Source organism: Sparus aurata, chromosome 13, assembly GCF_900880675.1.
Source record: "Sparus aurata chromosome 13, fSpaAur1.1, whole genome shotgun sequence".
Taxonomy (NCBI): Eukaryota; Metazoa; Chordata; class Actinopteri; order Spariformes; family Sparidae; genus Sparus; species Sparus aurata.
The window spans coordinates 19,659,370-19,684,084 of record NC_044199.1 but is presented as its reverse complement, the minus strand read 5'-3'; the positions used below and the strand labels follow the sequence as shown (position 1 = coordinate 19,684,084).

The 24,715-nt window shown below is 39.7% G+C and overlaps 1 protein-coding gene across 2 annotated transcripts in view; it reads right to left on the bottom strand.

Annotated features, from left to right (window-relative positions):
• Window positions 1–5,609: 5,609 nt before the first annotated feature.
• The window catches only part of opcml (opioid binding protein/cell adhesion molecule-like), a 626,228-nt gene continuing 607,122 nt past the window's right edge, over window positions 5,610–24,715 (bottom strand). For both annotated transcript variants that reach the window (XM_030437862.1, XM_030437861.1), the window contains 4 exons: window positions 13,668–13,805; window positions 12,756–12,876; window positions 7,061–7,212; window positions 5,610–6,680 (listed from right to left, as the gene is read on the bottom strand). In XM_030437862.1, coding sequence (XP_030293722.1) covers window positions 6,580–6,680; window positions 7,061–7,212; window positions 12,756–12,876; window positions 13,668–13,805 — 512 coding nt within the window. In that variant the 3' untranslated portion in view covers window positions 5,610–6,579. The remainder of the gene's footprint in view (window positions 6,681–7,060; window positions 7,213–12,755; window positions 12,877–13,667; window positions 13,806–24,715) is intronic.

Genomic DNA, 24,715 nt, shown 5'->3' with positions numbered 1-24,715 from the left:
ATTCAGTTTCTTTCAACTGGAATTCCACAGCTAAAAATACTTCATCTATAGTTCTGTCTACCTAAAATATCGGGTTTACCTAACTGCTTTAAGTCAGATTTATCAGTGTATATAAAACATGACTGTTCCTGTGTTTATCAGTTCTAAAGTACTCTGAAAAAAACATTTGCATTGAGTTTATGAGAATATTAGTTGATTTCAAGACATTTTGCATAATCCTTAATGACAGCAAACGTACAAAACTTGTATAAACAGTACATAGACTACTTTAGGACTTTAATCCTAAAACCTTACAATGTTCTTATGATGGTTTAATAGAGCTAAATTCCATTTATCCTTTAGGTGCAAAAAGAAAAGTTAACTGCTAATAAATTCATAATGATGTATGTATTAATCTAAATAAAGCAAAGCAAAAGCTGAGTAAAAGTTTAAAAATGACACAACTGGTATGTAAGTTACTGTAAGCTCGATAAATGTGTGTGCAAAGCATTATAAACAATTATAAGAAACTCGTGAGGCTTTTATTAATGTCCTTAAGACAAAGAATCATTATGATGCTATTATAAAGTCTTAATAATGTTAATAACCATCATACAAAGACTTACAAAGGCCTCACTATCTATTAACACTTATTACAAGGATCCTAATACAGTGTGTTACCATCTCAACTTCTACAGAATGACACCTGTAAAGTCTCAATGATATCAGATTTTTTGGCCACTTTGTGAACAAGCCGTTCCAAAAATATGGTGTGTTTCAGTCCCCTTCATGATGAATTTTGACACATTTGCTTTAACTTTTACTGCTGTTAACGGAACTACATTATTTATATTAATTTATTGGATTGTTTCTGTAACACAATGTCGCAATCATTTTTTTATATGTGCACTCATAAATACATTGAATTGGCCTGTCTTAGCTATTTACAGATCGACCTAAAAGTAGCACAGTTGTCCTACATTTGGAATCAGGTTTCTGGCCATTTGACAAGTGCAAGTCCAATATCGATCTCCTTGCAGCTCTCAGCTTTTCTGTTGTTTTGGACTGGACTGTGAGTTTATTTAAGCTTGTCTGATGCCAAAACAGCAAAGCTGCAGGCTGAAAAATCTAAACAATGAGCTGCAAGAGGCTAAAATGCTGTGTAGAGGAAGAGCAAACCGAATTGAAAGCAGAATTGGTGATAATTTGCTCGGTACAGTGCCTTGTATTCACCCCCCTTGGACTTTTCCACATTTTGTCACGTTTTAACCACAAATGTAAATGTATTTTATTGGGATTTTATCTGAAAGACCAACACAAAGTGGTGCATAATTGTGAAGTGGAAGGAAAATGATACATGGTTTTAATTTTTTTTTACAAATAAAAAACAGAAAAGTATGGTGTGCAAAAGTATTTACCCCCCTTTACTCTGATACCCTTAAATAAAATCCAGTGCAATCAGTTGCCTTCAGAAGTCACCTAATTTGTAAATGGAGTCCACCTGTGTGTAATCTAATCTTAGTGTAAATACAGATGTTCTGTGAAAGCCTCAGAGGTTTGTTAGAGAAAATTAGTGAACAAACAGCATCATGAAGCCCAAGGAACACACCAGACAGGTCAGGGATAAAGTTGTGGAGAAGTTTAAAGCATGGTAAGGATATGAAAAAATATCCCAAGCTTTGAACATCTCACAGAGCACTGTTCAAACCCTCACCTGAAAATGGAAAGAGTATGGCACAACTGCAAACCTACCAAGACATGGCCGTCCACCTAAACTGACAGGCTGGGCAAGGAGAGCATTGATCAGAGAAACAGCCAAGAGGCCCATGATAACTCTGGAGGAGCTGCAGAGATCTACAGCTCAGGTGGGAGAATCAGTTCACAGGACAACTATTAGTCATGCACTCCACAAATCGGGCCTTTATGGAAGAGTGGCAAGAAGAGAGCCATTGTTGAAACAAAGCCATGCAGTTTGCCACAAGCCATGTGGGGGGCACAACAAACATGTTGAGGAAAGTGCTCTGGTCAGATGAGACCAAAATTGATATTTTTGGCCTAAATGCAAAACGCTATGTGTGGCAGAAAACTAACATTGCACATCACCCTGAACACGCCATCCCCACAGTGAAACATGGTGGTGGCAGCATCATGCTGTGGGGATGCTTTTCTTCAACAGGGACAGGGAAGCTGGTCTGAGTTGATGGGATGATGGATGGAGCCAAATACATGACAATCTCGGAAGAAAATCTGTTAGAGTCTGCAAAAGACTTGAGACTGGGGCGGAGTTTCACCTTCCAGCAGGACAACGAGCCTAAACATACAGCCAGAGCTACAATGGAATGGTTTAGATCAAAGCATATTCATGTGTTAAAATGGCCCAGTCAAAGTCCAGCCCTAAATCCAATTGACAATCTCTGGCAAGACTTGAAAATTGCTGTTCACAGACCCTCTCCATCACTTCAGACTAAGCTTAAGCTATTTTGCAAGGGAGAATGGGCAAATATTTCAGTCTCTGTATGTGCATCGCTGGTAGAGACTTACCCCAAAAGACTTGCAAGGTACTGTATGTCACATGACATATTATACATGACTAAATTTAAAGAGTGACAGTGATGTATGTATGATGACATAGTAAGAACAAATGACTGGCAACTTGAATTCACATTTAACGAGTTTATGGACATTTTTGCAAACTCTTAATCAAATGATACGATGACTATATACCACAATAGTGACTACTGTATGCTGAACCTCCAGTAAGGTCAGAAAACATATTAAACAGGTCATCAATGTAGCCAGTGAGATCATACATTGTAAAATCAACAATTTGAAAACAAAAAAAAGATGATTAAAAAGAATAAACAAGTGAATTGTGAATACTGCAAACTTTAAAAATGCCCAGGGGATTATGCATTAAGGAGGATTATAGATATTGTATAATGCATAAATCTAAAATCCTTTTGAACATATAAAAAACACACACACACACAAAAAAAAAAAAAAAAAATCCCATATCAGTTCTCGTTTAATGGGGATTTTAAACAAATTGATTCAAGCTTATTGACATCAATACTGATCATGTTCATCTATCTGGGATCTAAAGGGTTACAATGACCCTTAACTTTAGTTTGCAGGCATCCGTATCTCACCTGTTTGTGTTTTCTGTGCGAAATCCCATCCTATGACATGGTCTGCAGCTGACTGGTTCACCATCATTACAAGCACATAACTTTTAAATTTGAGCACAACAAAAGCATTCCCACATACATTAATCTCACCCCTGTTCTTTTGTCTTCAACATCTTACTCATATGTATACACAGGAGTGAACTGGACAATAGCAGAACATCACATCATCAATCACTTGTGCTTTAAGTATATTCTCATCACTGGAAATTTCTCTCCCAAGCAGACTCAAAAATATTCCAGGAAAATGCATCGACCAACCACAGAACACAACAATCACCTCTGTGGTCTTAAGAGCAGTGTCTGCCATTTGTCTCTTGGCCAACCAGGGTAAAATCACACATTCATAACACTTAAAAAAAAGTCTCATAGCAGCCACACCGACCATCTGTTTATTATTGACTTTATTCTCCTATTGTTTATGAAGTATCCTAGTTTGTGTCATCTGTCACTTGGCTGTTGTCTTGAGCTGTGTGCCAGCTCTGCTCAAAATATCAAAAACACCCAGGCCTCCCCAGGTGTATTTCACTTGACGTGATTCCCCACCACTTGACATTAAAACAATTAAAAGCTTAACATGATAACACACCTGTTTTCTGGTTGACTGGCAGAGTATGTTTGCATAAACCTTGATGGTAAAGTTAATTTACATGATGAATATGTGAAGAGGCTAATTAGAGAAACATACTCCAGTTTATATTCATCTTAAATGAATGAAAATAAAATACAACCCAATCGCATGAATATATGTTGGCAACTCATGTATCTACAAAACAAAGATATGTTGAAACTTTACATCTTTTCTTATTACGACTTTAAGTTTCTTTGGGTTGATTCGTTTTATCGTATAGGCTATTGTAACAGTGTTGTGCTTGTGATTTGGTTAGGTACAAAAACACTGGTAGGAAAAGATCATGTTTTGGCTTAAAACGGTCACAAACATGTCTGGAAATTGTCCTTGACTCTTTGAAATTATCCAGCGGTGTCCCTCTTAAAAGGGCTGAAATACAGTCTTAAACTGCAGTCGATGGCTTGGTGGCCTTCTTGTCTGTAACCCAACCACTATTCCCTGATATGACATTATGGTAATAAACATGTAATCTGTGATTGTGTGATTTGCCACATTTTGTAAAAATATCAATAGGATACGGATGACACGAAAAGTGTGAACCTATCAGTGGTTTGCAGAAACGTAAACTGCCAACATGTTATCCTGGAGACTAGACTGTAAAATCAATGTATAGATGTATACTTAAGATACAAGTAAGTAATCTAAACACAATCCCTGCTTTTGTTGTTCTCTAAGTCATGTTATTGTAGAGAAGTAATGTACATACTTTTGATTTACATTGCTATACTTTGTTTACTTAACCTTTACGATAAATGGGTGTGGAGTTTACTGTATTTGATAAAGCTAATTCTAACTATACCAACCTTTAATATAATATGAATGAAAAAGAAACAGCCTGGACAGTGTGAAAGACAAATTTAAAAATCCCAAACTAGTATGCTTTTGATGAATAAGATAAAACTTGCTAGCTCTCTTCTCTCACTTTATGGTGGATTCTGCATCTTATTTTAAGAGATATTTTAAAGAGGATTACCATTTATCATCAAGTACCATTTATTTTTCAGTTGATGGTCAATAGAGAAACAAACACATAATTAGTTTTAAGCTGCAATAACCTGCTTGACTCCTTGACTCCAAGTAAAAATAAAATAGAAAACAGTCTATTAGTCAATCAAGGAGGGAACTTGATGACCAACGGGCTTTTACAGAAACTTAAAGACTATACTCTGGAGTTTTGTATTATGCAAATTCCAAAAATGACTATCAAAAAAGGCAGTGGCCGTTCTAGACCAGTTTTAATAGGGGGGCCAGGTTGGGGCCGGCTTTTTTGTTAGGGGGCACATACAACCCGGAAAAAAGGATAAATCCCTCATTCAGACAAAGCAGTGTTTCAATTCAATTTCAACAATTTTGATTGGGTAGTAAACTGCTGAGACACTTTATTTCTGCCTTTCCCTTCAGAACAAAATCATTGCAAGAAATCTGTCACTGTATTATTTAGCAGACTCCCTGTCAGGGGGGCCACAGGGGGGTCCAGACTCAGAGTTACGGGGGCACTGGCCCCTGTTGGCCCCCCCCTAGAACCGCCCCTGAAAAAAGGACCTTATCATTTGACCAGTGTTCTATCTATGTAGGGACACTTTCCATAATGTTGTCAGATACTAATTATCTGTCAGTGGCAAAATCAAGCATTTTGACTGCACACAATTGCCTGCAGGAATTGAGCTGCAGCCTGTTTAGTAGCGATCTCACTCAATATTTGATCAATTAAAAAAAAATAATGTTGTCCCCATGAGCAATTTTGACACAAAAACATGGTTAAAAAATAATCATACTAGTAGCGACATTAAAAACAAGACTTTAAGAGCCAAAAGTATCATTAGCAGTTTATGGAAAATGGTTGTTTACAAGTAAAAATTGGTTTCCCAAATTAAGACCAGAACTTAGTAAGAGGTACCCATTGGTAATGAGATCACCCACTAACAAGTTAATGATACCAATACCGGCACTGTAAGTTAACGGTACTTTCAAGTTTTTACTCTGAGAAAAATGTTGCATTTTGACTAGCACCCCTGTCCGACATTACACTTAACATACTGGAAAGCTCATTTCAGATTTTTTTCTACTCAGTGTGGACATGCTGTGAAGCTGCTATGACACTGTAATTAGGTGTTTCAAAAATGCCATTTGCTAACTGTATGCATTTTTTAAAACAATGCAGGAATTGTCTGTACACACTTGTACATTTTCTACACACACTACAATGGAAATAAAAATTTGGATGCACTATGCTGTAGGACTTTGCCTGAGAAATCATGGTGTACTATTTATTATTCTGTTTATCATCAAGGAACTGTTCCTTTGTTTTGCATACAACTGTAAAAATACAGTAAAATTCAACAATCACGTTGCATTTTTTCCTTTTTTGTCATTTACTTAAAAAAAGCTTAATGGTATTATACAGATATTGAACAGGACGTGACACAATAATTATAATCTGAATGTACACTTCAATATTGGGCAATAAACAGTCAACTATCCATAGTTACATGTATTTTTTTCTTTTTCCCTTTTCACATACAAAAAGGTTTGGGGAGACACAAACTCAGTAGTTCTGCCATCATCAAATTAGTGCATTATTCCAAATTTTCCCTTCCCTGGATTCACGCCTCTCACTCTTCGCGAACCAACAGAGAACAGACTCCAGTGCAAAGCCAGAAAGAAATAGAAAGAAAACTAAGTGTGGACCACTGGCGCTCTTGGTTTTCCATTCTTCTTATAGGACTAATAGTCTGTTCTGGCTGTACAATACTGAGAGAAGCTTGAAGGTTGTCAAATTTCACATCAGAACTTCAGCAGGTAGAATAAGGTTACAATCAGCAGGAGGCATATGGAGCACTGTGGCAACCCAGCAGCCCCGTTCACATCATGCATCGCACCAGGACCTGCAGCAGAACAACACAAAATGAACTCCATCACACAGGTCAGCAGTGCACAGCTCAGTAGAAATCAGTGCTTTGCTTCAGTACGAAGTCAATATGAATATGTAACTTGAATTCAAATGTTCATGTGGCTCATTTCCTCAGGCAGATCGGAGCTATACATTGGTTAAGCAATTGCCATGGAAACTAGCAAATGGTAGAAATTAGTGAATAACATACAGTGGGTGGCCTTTATGCGGGACTGATTTCTTTTTATGTGCACAGATGCTAGCATGAAAAGAAGCAGCCATGAAAATATTCTCTTTGAAAATAAATGAGAATAATCTAAACAGAACTGACCCTCAGTATACAGTTTTGAGAGACAGCATTTCTTATATTCTTACCATAAAGAATTATGCTTGCATTGGTGATCCCCATGGTATTCATGGCAACACAGGTGTAGTTTCCATAGTCTTCTTCTGAGACATTGAAAAAGACGAGCATGGACTGTCTACCTTGATTCTCTATCTTAACCCCATTTAGTCCATTGAAGAGCCTGGAAGAAAGAGGGGAAGAGCTTGTAAGGCTTCAGTAAAGAATTGAAACAGTATATGCACTTTTCTTAAGAGGCTCGACTGTCCATTTCTGGGGCTTTTTGTCAAATCGCTGTCATAATTTAAATGACTTAGATCCAACGGCTGCCCCAGTGCTTCACTCCATAGCACTTTCTTTGTTTTTGTTTGTCACATAATAAGCTGCCCTTCCCTCATCAAACACACTCGGGAGGAACTTTAATGTCTAAACATTCAACTGGTCACACTTTTTTGCCGTTTTCCATCGATCCTGGAATATTTCTGGAATGTTTAGTTGGAAGAGCAGCAACTCTCTATGGGATGTCCAGGCAGGGGTGGATTGGGAGTACCGGGATTTTTCCTGGTGGGCCGGTCACTATAATAATTACTAACTTTTACTAACTAATGGGCCGATGGACGTTTTTTATTTAATTTTTATTTATCTAACTTTTTTAATTTTTTTTTTTGCCATGCCTCGCCTTCCCTTGGTAACTATTGTCTCCCAGCCCGGGGAGAGAGACATGCATCGGCTCGGCCGACAGTGCTCAACTGCAGACACAGCAGAGAGGTGATGACTGGCCCAGTGGCTTGTCTGTCTAAAGAATACCTGGCCCAATGGCCCTATGAGAGGCTACAGAGGCCCAGGATTCCCACCCATGCATGTTCTAGACCCCCCCTCATCCAATCACTTTTAATGATGAGGATCCGATGATGAGAGAGAGAGCGAGAGAACAAAACAACACACCAGCACACGAAAAACAAAAATGGAGAAGTAAAAAACTCAAAGGCAGTGCGGAAAAATTGAGGGAAAGGAAAAGAAAAGCTCTAGCAGCACAGGCTGCTAAAAGTAAAACAATTACGCAGATGCTGCAGGGGCTGGCCTGACCGGGGCTAGCAGCACCGATGCTGCAGCTTCAGCAGCGGGTCCTTCATGTGAGTCTGAAGAGAGTGAGGCTCCCATTACCACTGCCCTTATGGTGCAGGAGGAGGCTGAAAAAAAATAAGTGTTGAGGAAGTCTCTCCACCATGTGAAGGAGGCAGTGATACCGTGGTTAGCAAGTATGTGCCTTCTAGAAAGGTGTGGATAAACATTCATTAAAATAAAAGGTTCAGAACGGTTGCTTAACTGTCTATGAACTTTACTTGACATAATAAATAGCAAACTCTGGATGGTGTGGTGTGTTACAACTAAATCTAGTTATCTAAAGTATTAGAAAACAATAACCATATTCATATACTATCCTGATTAATTGATTAGTTGCTTTTTTTATTAACCACTTAAGCCCTATTTCATACTTTCATCAAAGGATGCCACACAAAATTGCAGATCTACAAGCTTACAACTCACATGTTGCAATGTGATGTGTTTTGAGCATGTAGATCTGCTATTTTCACAGTTTTGGATCCTTTCTACCTATAATGACATCCCCCAAATCAGGTCACCAGAGTTAAAGTGTTTAAAGTGCCAACATGCACCTTTCTTCGTGCCCACACCCCTATTTGGTCATGAAGGACACTGAGCTAACAACTTAACAAATATGTATGCTTTACATACTTTTTTCAGTCAGTGTTTATGGTTTAATGTCCTTTCAACAGTTTAACATTATACAGTTAAAATTATTAAAACACTGATTAACTACTGTTACAATAAAACATCTGCATACATATTACTCATGATGCAGTACACAAATTACAAGTATTTCCTCGATGTTATGCTTCATTGTCTATACATTATGTTGAGCTGTACTGTCTTTCTAAAATAAAATTAGTGTTTGTCCATTTTTCAGATCATTATACTATTGTTTTCCATACTTTAGCCAACTATCCAAAGTTCTTATTGCATGCAGACTCATTATGTGCATGTAATCTTGTTCAAACTTAACCAATCCCACACTATTCCTCTACTTTTCATGTCCAGGTTTGTGATAGGCGACAGGCCCAGTACATCATCTCCTGTGGAGATGATCTCACCAGAGACCCCAAGCAGCCCAGTGAGCCCACCCATAGATTATTTCACCGGTCCCAACCCAGACACCCTTGAGCAAGTGAGCAACACACTGTGTAGTTATCATTTATTTTATTCAAGGCTTCAGAATATAAAGGGATATTGTTTAGTATAGTGGTGTTATTAAGAGCTTGATGATGATGCTGATGATGCTGTTTGTTCACTAATGTTCTCTAGCAAGCCTCTGAGGCTTTCACAGAGCAACTGTGTTTATACTAAGATTAGATTGCACACGTGTGGACTCCATTTACAAATTAGGTGACTTCTGAAGGCAACTGGTTGCACTGGATTATATTTAAGGGTATCGGAGTAAAGGGGGTGAATACTTTTGCACACCACACTTGTCTGTTTTTTTTTTTGTAAAAAAATAAAAAATAAAACCATGTATCATTTTCCTTCCACTTCACAAAATGTGGAAAAGTTCAAGGGGGGTGAATACTTTTGCAAGGCACTGTACTTCCTGCGTCAGCTCAGTTCAACCTGCTCCAGGAGCTGCTGATCCAGTTCTACACGGCAAAAGTCCAGTCTGTTCTCTGCACCTCCATCATTGGCCGGTTTTGATCAGCCACCAAACAGGACAGGAACAGACTGGACTACAGAAAAAATCATTGGTGCTAAACTGCCCACCACCCAGGACCTATACTCATCCAGAGTCAGGAAATGGGCAGGAAACATCTCTGCAGACCCATCACACCCTGGACACAATCTGTTTTAACTTCTCCCCTCTGGCAGGCAAAACAACCAGACACAAGAACAGTTTCTTCCCCCAGGCCGTCACACTGATACAACTTGATCAGTCATCCAGTGTCAGTAACCCCCTGACTCCAAAATCATCCACTCACAGTCTTTACATTTACGGACTAAATTGCACTTCATGCATGTCTTATAATGTCTTATCATGTTCAGTATACTACCTGTACATAATTGAACAACATAAATCCTCACAGTAAATAATATTTTATATATATATATATATATATACATATATATATATATATATATTTTATATATATATATATATATATATATATATATATATATATATATATATATATATATAAAACAGTCAAATTCCTTGTATGTGTTCTCATACTTGGCAAATAAAGCTGATTCTGATTCAGATTCTGATAATTACTTTAAATGTGTACCAGCATGAAATGAAATGCAATACAATTATACACTGTGGGCTATGAAAGAAAAAACCCTCTCTAGATTCCAAACTTTGAACCTTACTCACTGCCTTATTTAAGTTTTTTCTCTTCCTCTGCTGCTGTTTCATTGCCTTATTTCATGTTTGCAGATGCCAGTCGTTTATTTTATCAGCGTCCTCGATCTTTTTGTTCTTGAAGACTGATTATGTCTTTTGTGGACTGACGAGCATTACAGCTGTAACCGTCAGGGCCCAAACAGTGCAACATTGCCTGTGTTCACATCAGCTAACTAGCTCTGGGACTGCTCATAAACATCTTTCCAGTATCTAGCTTTCAGTTGGAAAGACTGCATTATACTATAATCTACATTAAGCAGAAATCTCTGTCTGTATGTCCTTGTTGTTGCCAGTTTGTTGCTGAGAACAAGGAAGTGCCGTGTCGAATTTGGTGCATGGCGACTCATTCAATATTAATAAACTGTGAATAAACAATGAACATTGCTTTGTTCAGCAGCGGGGCGTGGCTTCAGCACTCTGGCTTCATGGCTGACTGAAGCTGGGCTCACATGTGATCCTCTAACATGAAACAAAAAGGAGATTAGCAGGTGAAATTTTAAGTTTCTGTCAACAGAAACTACTGTCAACAGTAGTATGCTAGCTTATGTTAGCCTCACGGGCTAGAATGTTTACTGTTGCTTGGCAGCACTGTAACCTGCCCCAGAATGCCTTTCTCATGGGTTGTTGTGGTCCCACTCAGAAAGTACCTATATAATCTGTAATCTGTAACCACTTTATCCCTTTTTATGGGGTCATAATGGGGTATATGCTGGAGCCAATCCAAGCTGTCTCTGGGCAAGGGCAGGGTACTCCCTGGACAGGTCGCCAGATCGCAGGGCCCTCACTGATGGCAGAGGCCGCCGTTCAAGGTGCCAACCGCACATCAGGAGCAATTTCAGTGTCTTGCTCAAGGACACTTGGACATACAGTTTAGCTCAGCCCGGAGTTGGGATTTGAACCACCGACCTTCAGATCACAAGCCGACCTGCTCTACCCGCTGAGCTACAGCCGCCCACCGATGTAACCGTCCAGATTTAAATTGAATATCAAACCCCATCCATCCATTGTCTGTAACCAATTTATCCCTTTTACGGGGTCACAGGTTTTTTTTTTGCTGGAGCCAATCCCAGCTGTCTCTGGGCGAAGGCAGGGTGCACCCTGGACAAGTCGCCGGCTCATCGCAGGGCCCTCACTGATGGCAGTGCAAGGTGCCAACTGCACATCAGGAGCAATTTTGGGTTCAGTGTCTTGCTCAAGGACACTTCGACATGCAGCTTAGCTCAGCCAGAGCTGGGATTTGAACCACCGACCTTTCAACCACTAGCCGACCTGCTCTATCCGCTGAGCTACAGCCACCCCCCAATGTAAACATCCAGATTTAAATTGAAAATATCAAACATGTTTGATATTATTGGGATGGCCCCAATGAGTCTTTAAGCAGTTTTTATCCAGGATTTTTATCCAGGATTAAGACTGGATCTGTAACCCCTCACATTAACAGACTGTCTGTGGCAACACCAGTACCAGTGTTACAGCTGGGCCGCTATTATGTAAATTTGCCATACTATCTTTTAATGCTAATAATGCTAAATCCATGCCCTACGGTGGTTATATCAACGCGAGAAACTTATATGCCTGTTTCAAATGAATAACTTCACAAACTGTATGCAGTTCACTTGAACATATTGATTTAGCCTAATGTTAAAGGTTAGGCTAAATCTACAACATTCACTGCCACTAGTGGGAAGAAAGCACTAAACTAATATCACATTTTAACAGCCGGGGGGCAGCATGATCAAATATACTGTAAATCAACATTCTGTTACTGCATAGCTTTGCTGAGCCTTATTTGTCATGTCAAAGGTTTTTCAATCATATTTTCATGTACTGTTCAGCTTTAAAAATAGAATGTTTATGAGAAACAACCACTATGGTTACTTTGTAACTTTCCTGGGTGTGTTGTTCAAGTGCAGATTATTGAAGTGTGGCCCCGGGCAAATGATTTGACATAAGATGGTTTAGTTTTTTCTTCTTTTTTATTTGTTTTATTCATAATACTATTAAAACATTTGTTTTGCCAATGCAGTGGGTCAGGGATTATCTAATTTAATTAAAAAGCATCTTATTTAAAGTAAGAATGTACTGTAAGAAGTGTACAAAGACAAGACTTAACAACAAAGAAGATACAGGCTAGCTTATTTCAAATAAAGTAAGTCCATACCCTCAGGCAGAGTAGGTGTCATTGTGAGTTTGTAATACTGACTTCAAACAACTCCTAGCCTGAAGAAATCATGATGCTCAGAGGAGAAACTTGCCTGCGGTCTTCTTTGTACCACTCAAACTCTGCCCTCGGGACAGCAGAGGCTTCACATTGCAGGATTCCTTTTTGTCCAATTGGAGTACCCGTACTCCTAGCTTTAGAAATAAAGGGAGGATCTATAAAGCAAAGGGAAATTAGTTTTACAATGGCATCATTAAGAGAAAAAAAACACATTGCCTGGTGTTTGTGCTGCTTTTGTTCTTGTTTCTGTAAATGTGAATGACACAATGATGAACAAGCAGCAGCCCAAATACAGACTGAAAGGGATAGAAAAAATAAAAAAATCAATATTCCAGTGCACACAAGATACAAATGTGACCACTTTATTAATAGTTATTAACAACAAGGGTTTGTTGTTTTTAATTTGACTGTAAGTAAAAATAGTCTCAATTTCATTAACAATTCATGGAGAAAAAACATGTTTTTACGTGATTTCTGATAAAATGGTGTCAATTGTATCCTGGTGTGGGCTCAAATATATATTTTTTTTCTCTACTGTGGTTTGCCCTGTACTGTCTGCTCCCAGAGAAGCACTACTGTACATAGGTATCTTCAATTTTTTTTTACAGACAAGGAGGGAGCCTGTTACATTGTTTGAAACAGTATCCGGTTCCATCTTCTCAGTTGACTCAGTCTTGATAAGCTAAAAATCTTCTGAAGATAAGAACCCTCATGAATCTGTGCAAACTATTTCATAATCCAAGTTAAACTGTAATAACAGTTGCTGATTCACAGACAAAACAATAAAAAGAACAGAAAAGAAGTGTAATGGTCAAATACTAACCAAAAAAAAAAAAAAACATAACTTGAATAACAGACTTGAATTGAAGATGTGTACAAGATAAATGTATTATGTTCATTTTTTTTCCCCTCCATATGTTTCCACAATGATAGTTTTGATCCTTACAGTTTACGGTGACTTGCACTGTCCTGACATCCGGCTCTAAGATTCCATTAGAAGCAATGCATTCATACGTTCCTGACTGCTCTTTGGTGATGGCTGCCAGTTCCACATGCTCCCCCTCTGTCAGAAATGTATGGGTGCCTGCGTAGAAGGAAAGAAACATAGGAAGAAATGCATTATTAAAAAGGTCCTGTTGGGAAATAAGTGACCTATGGTGACCTTGATAGAATGTTCACCTCCAAAATGAGTGAATAGCTTGTGTTGAATTACAGCAGTATCTAATTGACACACATATAAAATGTTGACCATACCAGCCATCACTCTGACATTTGCTTTTTAAAAAAATCTTCACAAACATCTTCAATCTAATCACTGTTGTACACATCTGATAGTAAATCCAAGCAGCGTTCTATGACAAGTAGAAAATGGCCTCTTTAAATGATTGTATGCCACAAAATAAAAAGCTACTATAACATCTACATCTGTAAATATATAATTAACTATCATCAAATATTATTTGTCAAAAATTCCACATCTTTTTTTAGCAAAAAACACCAAATGTTAGTGATAATTAAAAGTCATTACATTCTTTGTAGCTAACCCATCATGCATTCTGTCCCACAAAAAGCTTTAGAAAGATGTTCCTGAGATCCAGTATCTTAATGACCAAATCTAAATTCATTCCTATCTAAATTACATTTTACTTTTAGTAGATTAATATCATTCATTGTTATTAAAAGGAACTTTTAGGTAACAAAAGTAATGACAGATTTCTAGCTCTGACATTGATAGCGTTTAATCTTGACAGCCTTTGAAATATTTTGTTTCTTTTGAAAGGCAGAGTAAAGTATTTTAGAAGAAGATCATTGTAATATTACTTCGATCAGATTCGTCAAAGAATTAAAAGCTTTGACAACTAAAAGAAATTAACTACATGACCAATCTAAATGAAAATTGTTACTTAAAGTATTACCATGTCCATCCATTAAATGTCCTTGCTCCATTAGTATACCAGTTGTTCCAGATTGTTGGATTATGTGACATTATGCTTTTAGGCAATTTCCCATATAGTCATTCTGTATATGATTATCCAGTAACTTAAATGTGAAGGGGTCAAAATCACATCAGAAAATTAATTCCTCCCGCTATTTCGAAAGCGTAAGATAGTAAACTGAACCATGAACATCAACATTTGGTTTATTTTTTCAATACATCTACCTAGTACATGAAAATCATATGCTGGGTAAATTAATCTGAAAAGGCCCATTGATAGAAATTAAAAAAAAGCAAAATTCAAGCGAACATATGTTGACAACTTCATGAAATCTGGTTCCATTGCAAATGTGGATTCAAAGGATATTGCAGGGAAAAGATAGCTAATGAGGCTATAAACAACCCCCCCCCCCCCCCCATTCCCCATTCTGTCAGGAAAATGATGGCTACTATCAGGTCCGTGTTATGAAAAAAGTTTTGGAATCCCTGGTCTTTTGTTGCATATTTTATAGCATATCATTGCTTACTTGACTGTGGAGCTTCACATGCAAAACTGACCCTAGAGAATAAGGTAGAGTGTCATAGATGGAAGCTTAAGGCTGTGTACCAAGCTGCCATGTTGATGCCATGAGTTAAGAACATGCTGGAGTTTTTCATCCAACATAGTCAGTGCTATTGGCCAACATCGCCAATCAACATCCATAGCACATAGTCCCTAGACACCCGTTTTCACAGAAAACTATGCCAAAGCAAACAGCACTCCACGAGCTGTTTTCTAAACAGAAACAGTTTAAAGATACAGTATACAGCATCTTCATTCAACAAAAGCTTGGTTCTGAATAGAGGTGTAGTTGTAGTTGTTGCGTGGTTTCAAGGTTTAAGGTGTTTTTGTCATTATACAACATATGGTTGCATAATGAAATTAACGAGTTAATTGTTCCTTCATGCTACACAAATATAGGACACAAATATAGGATACTGTATATACAATTTGACTGTATTTGTGCGCCAAGAACAGGGCATACATTTAGCAAACGTACAGGAGCTACTGGCAGCCGAATCTGCATGCGCTGCAGTTACCATAGCAATGACTAAATTAGGTCAAGCTCTCAACAAGTTGGTCCCCACATTTCCTGTCATGTAACCAGTGTTTTTTTAAGACGTCATCCATACACCCAAAGCAAGCTTTAGCTTAAAGATTTGTGGTCACTAAGCCCAAAGCAATGTCACTTAAATCATTTTATCAGACATTACAAAATTCCTCCAAAGTTGCAGAAGACAATGATGTAACTGTTTTAAACAGTAAAATTGTGATTCACATGACTAGCAAATGTATGTATAGTACATGATTGTTGATTAACTTTGAATAGCAAGTCCCTCTATGCTGTGGAGATATTGTATCATAAATTTGTGCTGGTGGGATGTTAGGTAGAAAATAATGGCGACTTTCTATTCAGTCACCCTTTAAAAGGAGAACTACTAGACTAATCTCAAATTGTAGAGTAGAAATTATAGGGAGACATTATCAATACACTATTTGTTACGCACTAATTATGCACCAATAATAGATACCAGTTCTTTTTGTGCAAAGATGTATAAATGTAAGAGACGACAATCTTGGGATTATTTTGGTGAATACCTTAATTTCAAAAGAAAAGGAATTTAAAATCCACACAACACAGTAGCAGTCTGTCACTGAATTTGGGATTTACTGTTTCAAATGTCTCTATAGGGCAATGACAGCTCAGGGCAAGCACTCATTACACAAATAAAATAAAATAATTGCATTGAAACAAGCCCGCTTGCCTAACACCAGCACCAGCAATAGTAAAAGCATGTTCTGGTGACAGAGAGACCTTAATCTATTGCTGTGTGGGTGGGAAAATGGATAGGAGCACTAATCCCAATCAGTAGAAAAGTCAATCCAGCAATGTCTCTACATTAGCATAATATCATTATGTTTTCCAAATCCTCAGCTGCAGAGACTGTGGCAGCTGGCTGGGGATTCACTGAAAAGGTTATGGGCTAGGGATAATCAGCATGTTGCATATAACCAGAGATATGCTGGCACAGATAATTGAACACTTTCATCATGGATAACTATATTAGGCATACTGTTGGTGATACAATGCTGTTGAGTTACTAGCTGGTAATTTCAGACCGTTTTAATAAGGACCAGGGGTGGAAGGAATATTACTGTCAAATTATATTATACCTCATTGGCATTATAGCACACTAGATTATTACTTCCTATCTTGCTTTTATATATATTGCATTATTGTCTCTTTAAGTTTATAATGCCTCAAAAACCTACAATTAAAAGTCTAATTTTGCTTGCTATGTGCTATGTGTGATGATTTTATAGCTACTAAACGTTGTCATACAGTTTTTGTTTTGTTTTGTTTTTTTAAACAAACAACGCTTAATTCTGAAGCCACTTCTTCAAAACTCTTCCTATAGTCTGAATTACCACCATGCATTATGGCCAACCAAATAATCTCATTTCAGACAGAGTGAAGCATCTCCGCCTTAAAGTCCGTGTAAAGCCAAATCAGCCATTTTCTTCTAAACACATTAAACAGGTCATAAATGTGTTTACTTAAAACATGTAAAAGCAATTCGGCCATTTAGAATTTTTGGAGCTAGGCTCACAAACTGTGTTTCAACATTTCTGTGGTCAGGATTTAATGGGCGGGTAAGAAATCATGTGTTACGTAACGCGGCCATGATTTGCATAAACCTGCTGTGGAGGTGGTATAAATATGTTCAGCGTGTCAGCTTCAGCGGTTCTCCCACTTGCTCTCGAGTCTTGGATAGCATTGCTTACAATAGTTTGCAGCTAGCAAACCAGCCAACCAGTCAGCTAACCAGTCATGTCTCCTCCACATCGCTCTGCATCTTTCCTGGATGCCACAGTGTGTAGGGTGACGGCACTGTTAGCTTATTTAAGTTTCCTTCGGATGACAACGTAAGGAAACGGTGGATCGATTTTGTCAAGAGGAGCTAACGTTACTGTGGGGAGTTAAACATCACCACCAACACCCGTCTCTGCAGTGTCCACTTTACCCCTGATAGTTTCAGCAACTATCACCAGGTAATGTCTGGATTTCTGCAGAGTCCGTTGACGCTGGTCACTGGGACCCTCACGAACCGACCCTCTCCGTCCCCGGCTTGCATCCTCTCCTCCCGACGACAGCAAGTGCCACCGGCCTTATGTGGCCGCTGCTGACCCTCTCCATCCCGCTGACAGCGAGTGCCACCGGCATAATGTGGCCGCCACGCCGCAGCCGATCCTCTCCGTCCCGCTGACAGCGGATCCCACCGGCGGTATGTGGCGGTAGTATCAGGGCTGCATTATTGGTGAGCCGTCCCAGTGTGAACGGATAATCCGGAGGCGCGGAGCGAGGGCGTGTCGGCCGTGCAGTCTGATAACTGCACAGGTCCTTCACTCAACTAAATACAGAGAAATGTCCCACAAAGCAACGTTACATGACCGAACAAAAGTAACGTAGTAACTGTAACTGTCTTTGGCAACTTATATGAGGAAAACAAATACCACAGCTGTATGTGGAGAAGCTCTGTCCTCCTGTCCGTCCTCCGCCTGTCCTATCGACTCTCCCTCACATTTCTGCTCAGAAAACAGCGTTTGTCATGCTTGTCACAAGAGTGTTTAACTCACCGAGTGTTTGACGAAAATAAATCACCGCGACCGCCAGCCCTCCTGACCGAGACTTCAGGGAGCTTTCCCCCAGAAAACAGCCTCCGTCCCCGTGAGTGACAGAGTCAGACGGCGTCCTGTTTACTGATGGTGATTATGTATAATTATGTAATTTAGCGCGAAAAACTTCACTCCATCACTTTCCAGGATGTTTGGTGGGTCAGGATCTCAATCACTACACATTATAACAGCATCCATATGATTATAAACTGTCGCGGGTTTAGATAGACAAGGGGAACACCTGGGGAGACACCGACGTCATTAACATGACGTGTCCCCCCCCCCCCCGCGCTGCATGGCCGTGGTTCCAGCGCCTCTAACTGACACGCCCCCAGCGTTTTACAGCAGAAAGAAGTGCTTGTTTTTCCATGATTTTGAGACCTAATTTTATATACTTAGCAATTTTTTTATCTTTCAAATTTGGCTCAGTGGTCAATGATACATGTTTCTATGGTGTGACAAACTCATAACAAATTTTTTTTGCCGCTTTAGACAGTCTTTAAAGATGAACTGCTGTTTAATTCCCACAGAAACCCGGCGTTGTGGCTCCTAAAGGGGTGATGGTACACCAATGACTGATTGTTTGTTTTACTGTCTGTGTCTGGGCGATGATGGAGGAAAGGAAAAACATGGGAAAAAAATTAAAGCGGTGGGTTAGGGTTGGGCCACTAAATTAAAAGCAAAACAGGAGAGGGATAAAAGACATTCGCAACTCCGGCAGGGCATTCCGAACATCTCAAGCTTTTTCACCGCATCTAACTTTAACCAGTAGCGTAACATCATGATGATAGGGTGGGCCGATCAATAATGGGCCGATGGACGGCCATTTATTTATTTATTTATTTATTTATTCTGCGCCTAGACGTTTCTCTGTCGACCCCAAGAGAGTGAGAGATTGGCGAAAAAATCAAACGGAGCTGTCCGAGGAGGACAGCAGCAGGGCCAGGCTGCCTGCTGGAGGGAGGAAGAAGGCTAGCGAGGAGCCTGAGATAATATGCGGGAATGAGTTATCAGCAAACGGGCACGCCACGAGAGAGTGTCCCGCAAAACGATCAGGGCGACGGAGAAACAAATGTCAGCCACCGTGAGTGACAGCAGAGATGAGGAGTTTGCAGTGAGTGCTGGTTGGCTGAATCGTTTCCTCCGCTGCAACAACTTCACCTGCAGAAGACAAGTATTGCCCAGAAGGATGCCAGAGAATTCACCGAGAAGCTGGAGAAGTTTGTGACATTTTCATCCCGGATTTTTGAGAGGAAGGAATTAAACGTCTGTCCCAAATAAACGCCTGGTCTGTTAAGTGATTGAAACAAATAAACGCCCCGGCTATTATTTGGTACTTTACGGTATGATAACTCTCCCGGCCGGGGAGAGAGACACATCACAGTGCTCAGCTGCAGACACATCAGAGAGGTGACGAGAAGCGACTCATCATGACTGACAGGCATCAAGGCCACTCAGCGTTACCTTACTGACCCAACCCCAGATATTTCATTCACAAAAACAGACTGAGACAGTGTGACAGTCCCCTGTTCATTGCCGGCCCCACCCGCATCTTTGACCAGCCTGGACGGCCCGCCTGACGGCCGTGGTGAGGCCAGTGATACCGCGGATGATCCCGTGACTGATGCTGCGGATGATGCCACGGATGACAGCAGGGACCTGCCAGTGACAACGCCGCTGGGACCGGCGGCCCCCGAAGCTGAAACGGAAATGCAGGAGTGGTGCGAGACGACTACGGATCCGGCATTGTGGAAAGACACAAGCAGCGATACGATAAAGATCATTCTTATTCAGAGAGGCGCTGCAGAATTACATTATTGCAGGTCTACCTACCCAGCTTCTGCCAGGGACAGAACTATTGGAGGTAAAAATAATAATAGCCGACACACATACACTGCATGTGCTGAGAGTTGTGTTGAATTAATCAGTGTGAATTCTGTTTAAGTACAGGAGTTTCCAACAACTACTATCCACACTTGCGCAATAGTAAAGTAGTTGTCTGTTGTGTTAGTGCACATACAAGTGTGTGTGTGTGTGTGTGCGCGCGCATGTGTAAGGGCCTCTAAGAATCTGGCCCAAGGGCCTCTGAATTCTTAATCCAGCCTTGGTCATGATGATGACGTCGGTGTGTTTTCAAGCGTTGCCCCGGTGTCTCCCTGTCAATCTAAACCTGTGGATAGTTTATAATCATATGGATGCGGTTTTAATGTGTAGTGATTGAGTGATTGTGTGTGTGTGTGTGTGTGCTCATGAGGACGTAGTTAACAGTTACACGTCAGCGTTCAAACAACAACTTTAGAACATAGCAGATGTGAATAAAAAAACACAATCAACACACAGTTGATTCCTCTTACGAGTGTTGACAAAATGAAAAAAGTTTATAAAATGTCTAAGACAATGACCAGGCATGGTTACAATGTACATTTTGTAATATACATGTCAATCTAAATTATCCAGATGAATGAATATAAAGAAGCCATAATCATTGCATATTATTCCAGATGAATGAATATAACCATCACCATCATCATCAACACCCACATCAGTGGTCTGCTGCACTGGTCATAATTCCAGCACAACATCAGTGTTGGTATAGCATGACTAGATGACTAATACGAGAGCCATTAAAGTACCAGGTGGCAGCCTGCACAAATGAGCGTCTGAAAGCACTCGGCAGAGCACCTCAGCGATATTAGCGATTAGCTTAAGGAGCTCTGCTACTTAGACGCCATTCTGTGCAGCTTTTGTAGAAAGATTACTACAGTCGAATTACTTTCATTACAGTAGAAAAGACCAAAGATAGCAGAAGAGGACTTGATACCATGAGATAAAATCGTTAAAAAGTTAAAAAGGTGAACTGACAGGCACCAGTTCTGTCCTTACAGAAGAAGTAAAGGCTTTTGATTTAAGTCATTGATGGGCTTGGCTAAAATATACCCATAAGGAACAGTAGACAAGAATAATTATGTGCATGCAAGCTGTGATTTGCAAGCTGCAGTTATTTGTGCAACCTGACACTGCAAACATTTGTAGTCAAAAAATACTTTTGTCTTCAACACCAAATTCAACCGAATCCCTTGACTGGTATTTTTGTCATTGCCCCAGATTTGGACTTACCTAAAGCTATGCTCAATTTTCTGGCTTTTGCCTCATTACTAGCTCGACGAACTATTTAACTTAAGTGGAGGGACTCAGCACCTCCTTTCTACTCACACTGGCTCAGAGACATGATATCCTGTATGAATCTAGAGAAGATTAGACACACTATTCGGGGATCACAGAAAAAATTCTACAATATATGGCGCCGCTTCTTGGTATTCTATGAGATACCTTCGACAATAGTTACGGAGTAGCCCCCCCCTTTCTTCCTAAGTATGGCTGTTAATCTTTTTTACGATTTATTCTTATTTTTATTTATTTATTTATTCATTTTTATTCTATTTTTATTTTTTTTCTGTCTATTCACATTTTCTTTTTTATTTCTATTTATTTATTTTTATTTATTTATTTATTTATTTTTTCTCAGTGGCTGTATGAGTATGTCATGTTCGGTTTATGTTGTGTCGTGGGTGGATGTCGGACAAAAAATCAAAAATGATCTTCCTGTGCAGTGATTGTCTTATTCATGTTTTGTAAATAATAAAAAGACCATTAAGAAAAAAATATTTTTGTAAGATATGCCCCAGGTGGATGCATACGTATGACAACAGACAAAAGTGGAAAATTAGGTCCATTTATATGTTTATTAGGTGTCGCACTGCAAAATGGATACTTGTGTGCTGCAGATATTCGGTTCATATTCACTGAATTGGATATAGAAACTGGAGAGACAGATAAATGTGTTCATGTTTCTCTTTTTACAAGCTTTTACAATGTCATTTCTTTTCAGTTTGTGAGTCTTGTGTGTGTCTGTAATCATTGGAAAATGTGTTGTTGCTGTGTGTAGAGTGAACCAACACATAAGTGATTTTGAATATTTTGCCAGGTATTTATACTCCTGTCTTTCTGTGATAAATTTTCACCACAACGAGCAGCAGCAGCTCAGCAACACAGCTGCCACACACACACTACACAAGCATCCTGTGTGGTCCTGTAAGGCAGGTCAACTTTGGCCCATTGGGCAGCCCTGTGCTAACAGATCAAACTGCACATATACATGTAAAGGCCATCCATTAGGCAGCTACTGGGCAAAGACAGACACTGTACTAACTGTCATCTGTCTACTGCGTTGGCCTCTATTTCCATTCTTGCTTAAATCAGTTTTTTATGTGTGACTGCAATTGGCAATTGTCATTCAAAAAGCTGAGTTGATTGCAGAATTTAAAAAACAAACAACAAAAACCGTGGTCTCTCCTTATTTCAAAATCTTTGCTCAAATAAAAATAATTACTTTTTATCGACTTTCAGTACTCAGCCTTAGACATGCAATAATCAGCCAGAAATGTCTAATAGCCTCCCTTTTAATAACATTTTGTCTGTACTAGTCACTATCAGATGTACAGAATAAATGTGAAGGAGTCACTGTAAATTCTATATCAATACTGTTAAGTCTCTCATCCAGTTCCATTCTTAATGTGTAGGAAGGTAAAGCTTTCAAAAGCTGTGGCTGGTAAGGCAAACTATCTTCTCCTGTAGTCCGTAAGTCCAACAATGTAATTGTCAGCATCTATATGGAGCAGCAGCATCCTCCAACACAGGAACAGGCAGATAAATCTCAAGTGTCATTTCTGCTTACATAATTGTCCACCTATCTCAGAATAAGAAAAAGCCGGATACATAACATTTGTGTCTGCGTGTCTGTAGTAAGGTGGTTCTTTTCAGACAAAGGGAGCAGGAAGTCACTTGCCCATAAAAGACAATTGAGGACACTTGATGTGGAGTAGTGTGTCTGTGCTGACAGCAGCCAACAGGTAATTCAAGAGTTTCATGGTTTCTAACCATTTAAGAGCCCTATGGTCATTCTCTAAGCTGAATTCTGTTTCCAGCCGACAGTACTTGAAACGGTCCATGGTCCATTTGAAGGCTAGACACTCCAGCTGCCCCACTGAGGACTGTGTCTCCCTCAGGACTGGTTTCCTGCTGACATCGGCAACTGGCCTTTTCTTTTCTCCCTCACCTAGCTGTCACGTTCCACCAATATGTCTGCCCGAGGCATCAGTCTGGGTGTTGAAGGGCACACTAAAGTTTAGTTGCATCTGCCATCATCTTTATCTTTTTTTTTGATGACCTTCTTGGACCACCTTCACTGTCCTTTCAATGCTTCCCCTGGGAGAGAAAACATTGCTATAATATGGAGGCCATTGTAACCATATCCTCTGGCACTGTTTGGTCTCAAAGGGGGCGGCTGGGTACAGGCAATCCTCTGAAAGCCACTTCCCCCTGCACCTGCACTGGAAGCTCTTTCCATAGAGTATACAATAATAGGGCATTTTTTTTTCCTGGCAGGTTTTGGCACATTCTCACATTTAAAGCAAAACTCTCACCAAAAAGCAACCGAGGCTTTATTTGGGATTGAATATGAGTCAAACCTTCGTGTGAAAGCATAATTACGACGAAAGAGGCACTTTTAAGATTTACCGTAGTTTCGGTTTTGGGCACGTTAATTTTGAATGGGAGTGCATGGGGCAAGACATGCTAGCATCAAAATCGCTATTTTTAGAACACTAAGAAGGCTCGACACAACATGAAACTTTGCTCGTAGCATCACCAGGGTCTCTACTCATGAACAAGAGCATTGAGAACATTGTTTGTGTACACAGAGTTCATGAAAAAGAAGGTTTTTGAACTACTCACGTTAGCTGCTGCGCTGCTGCGCGTTACCTGCATGCCAGACAACAAGTGTTGATCCCCGAGTGCGACCTGACAGGCAGGAGAGTAATGGTGAACTGCTCCTCAAGCGTGCCTGTCAGGTCGCACTCGGGGATCGACACTTTTTGTCTGGCATGCTCTCGTTCATGAGTAGAGACCCTGGCCATGCTACGAGCAAAGTTTCATGTTGTGTCGAGCCTTCTTAGTGTTCTAAACATAGCGATTTTGATGCTAGCATGTCTTGCCCCATGCACTCCCGTTCAAAATTAACGTGCCCAAAACCGAAACTACGGTAAATCTTAAAAGTGCCTCTTTCGTCGTAATTATGCTTTCACACGAAGGTTCGTCTCATATTCAATCCCAAATAAAGCCTTGGTTGCTTTTTGGCGAGAGTTTCGCTTTAATGTTGGGATAGCATAAGACATCTTAAGAATAATTATCGCAGTTGCAGATATGACAGTGTCAGGCAAAGGCTATTCAGAGCTTCATTGTACTTAGAGAATAAAAGTTTGTCCTAAAAAATAACTGTCCC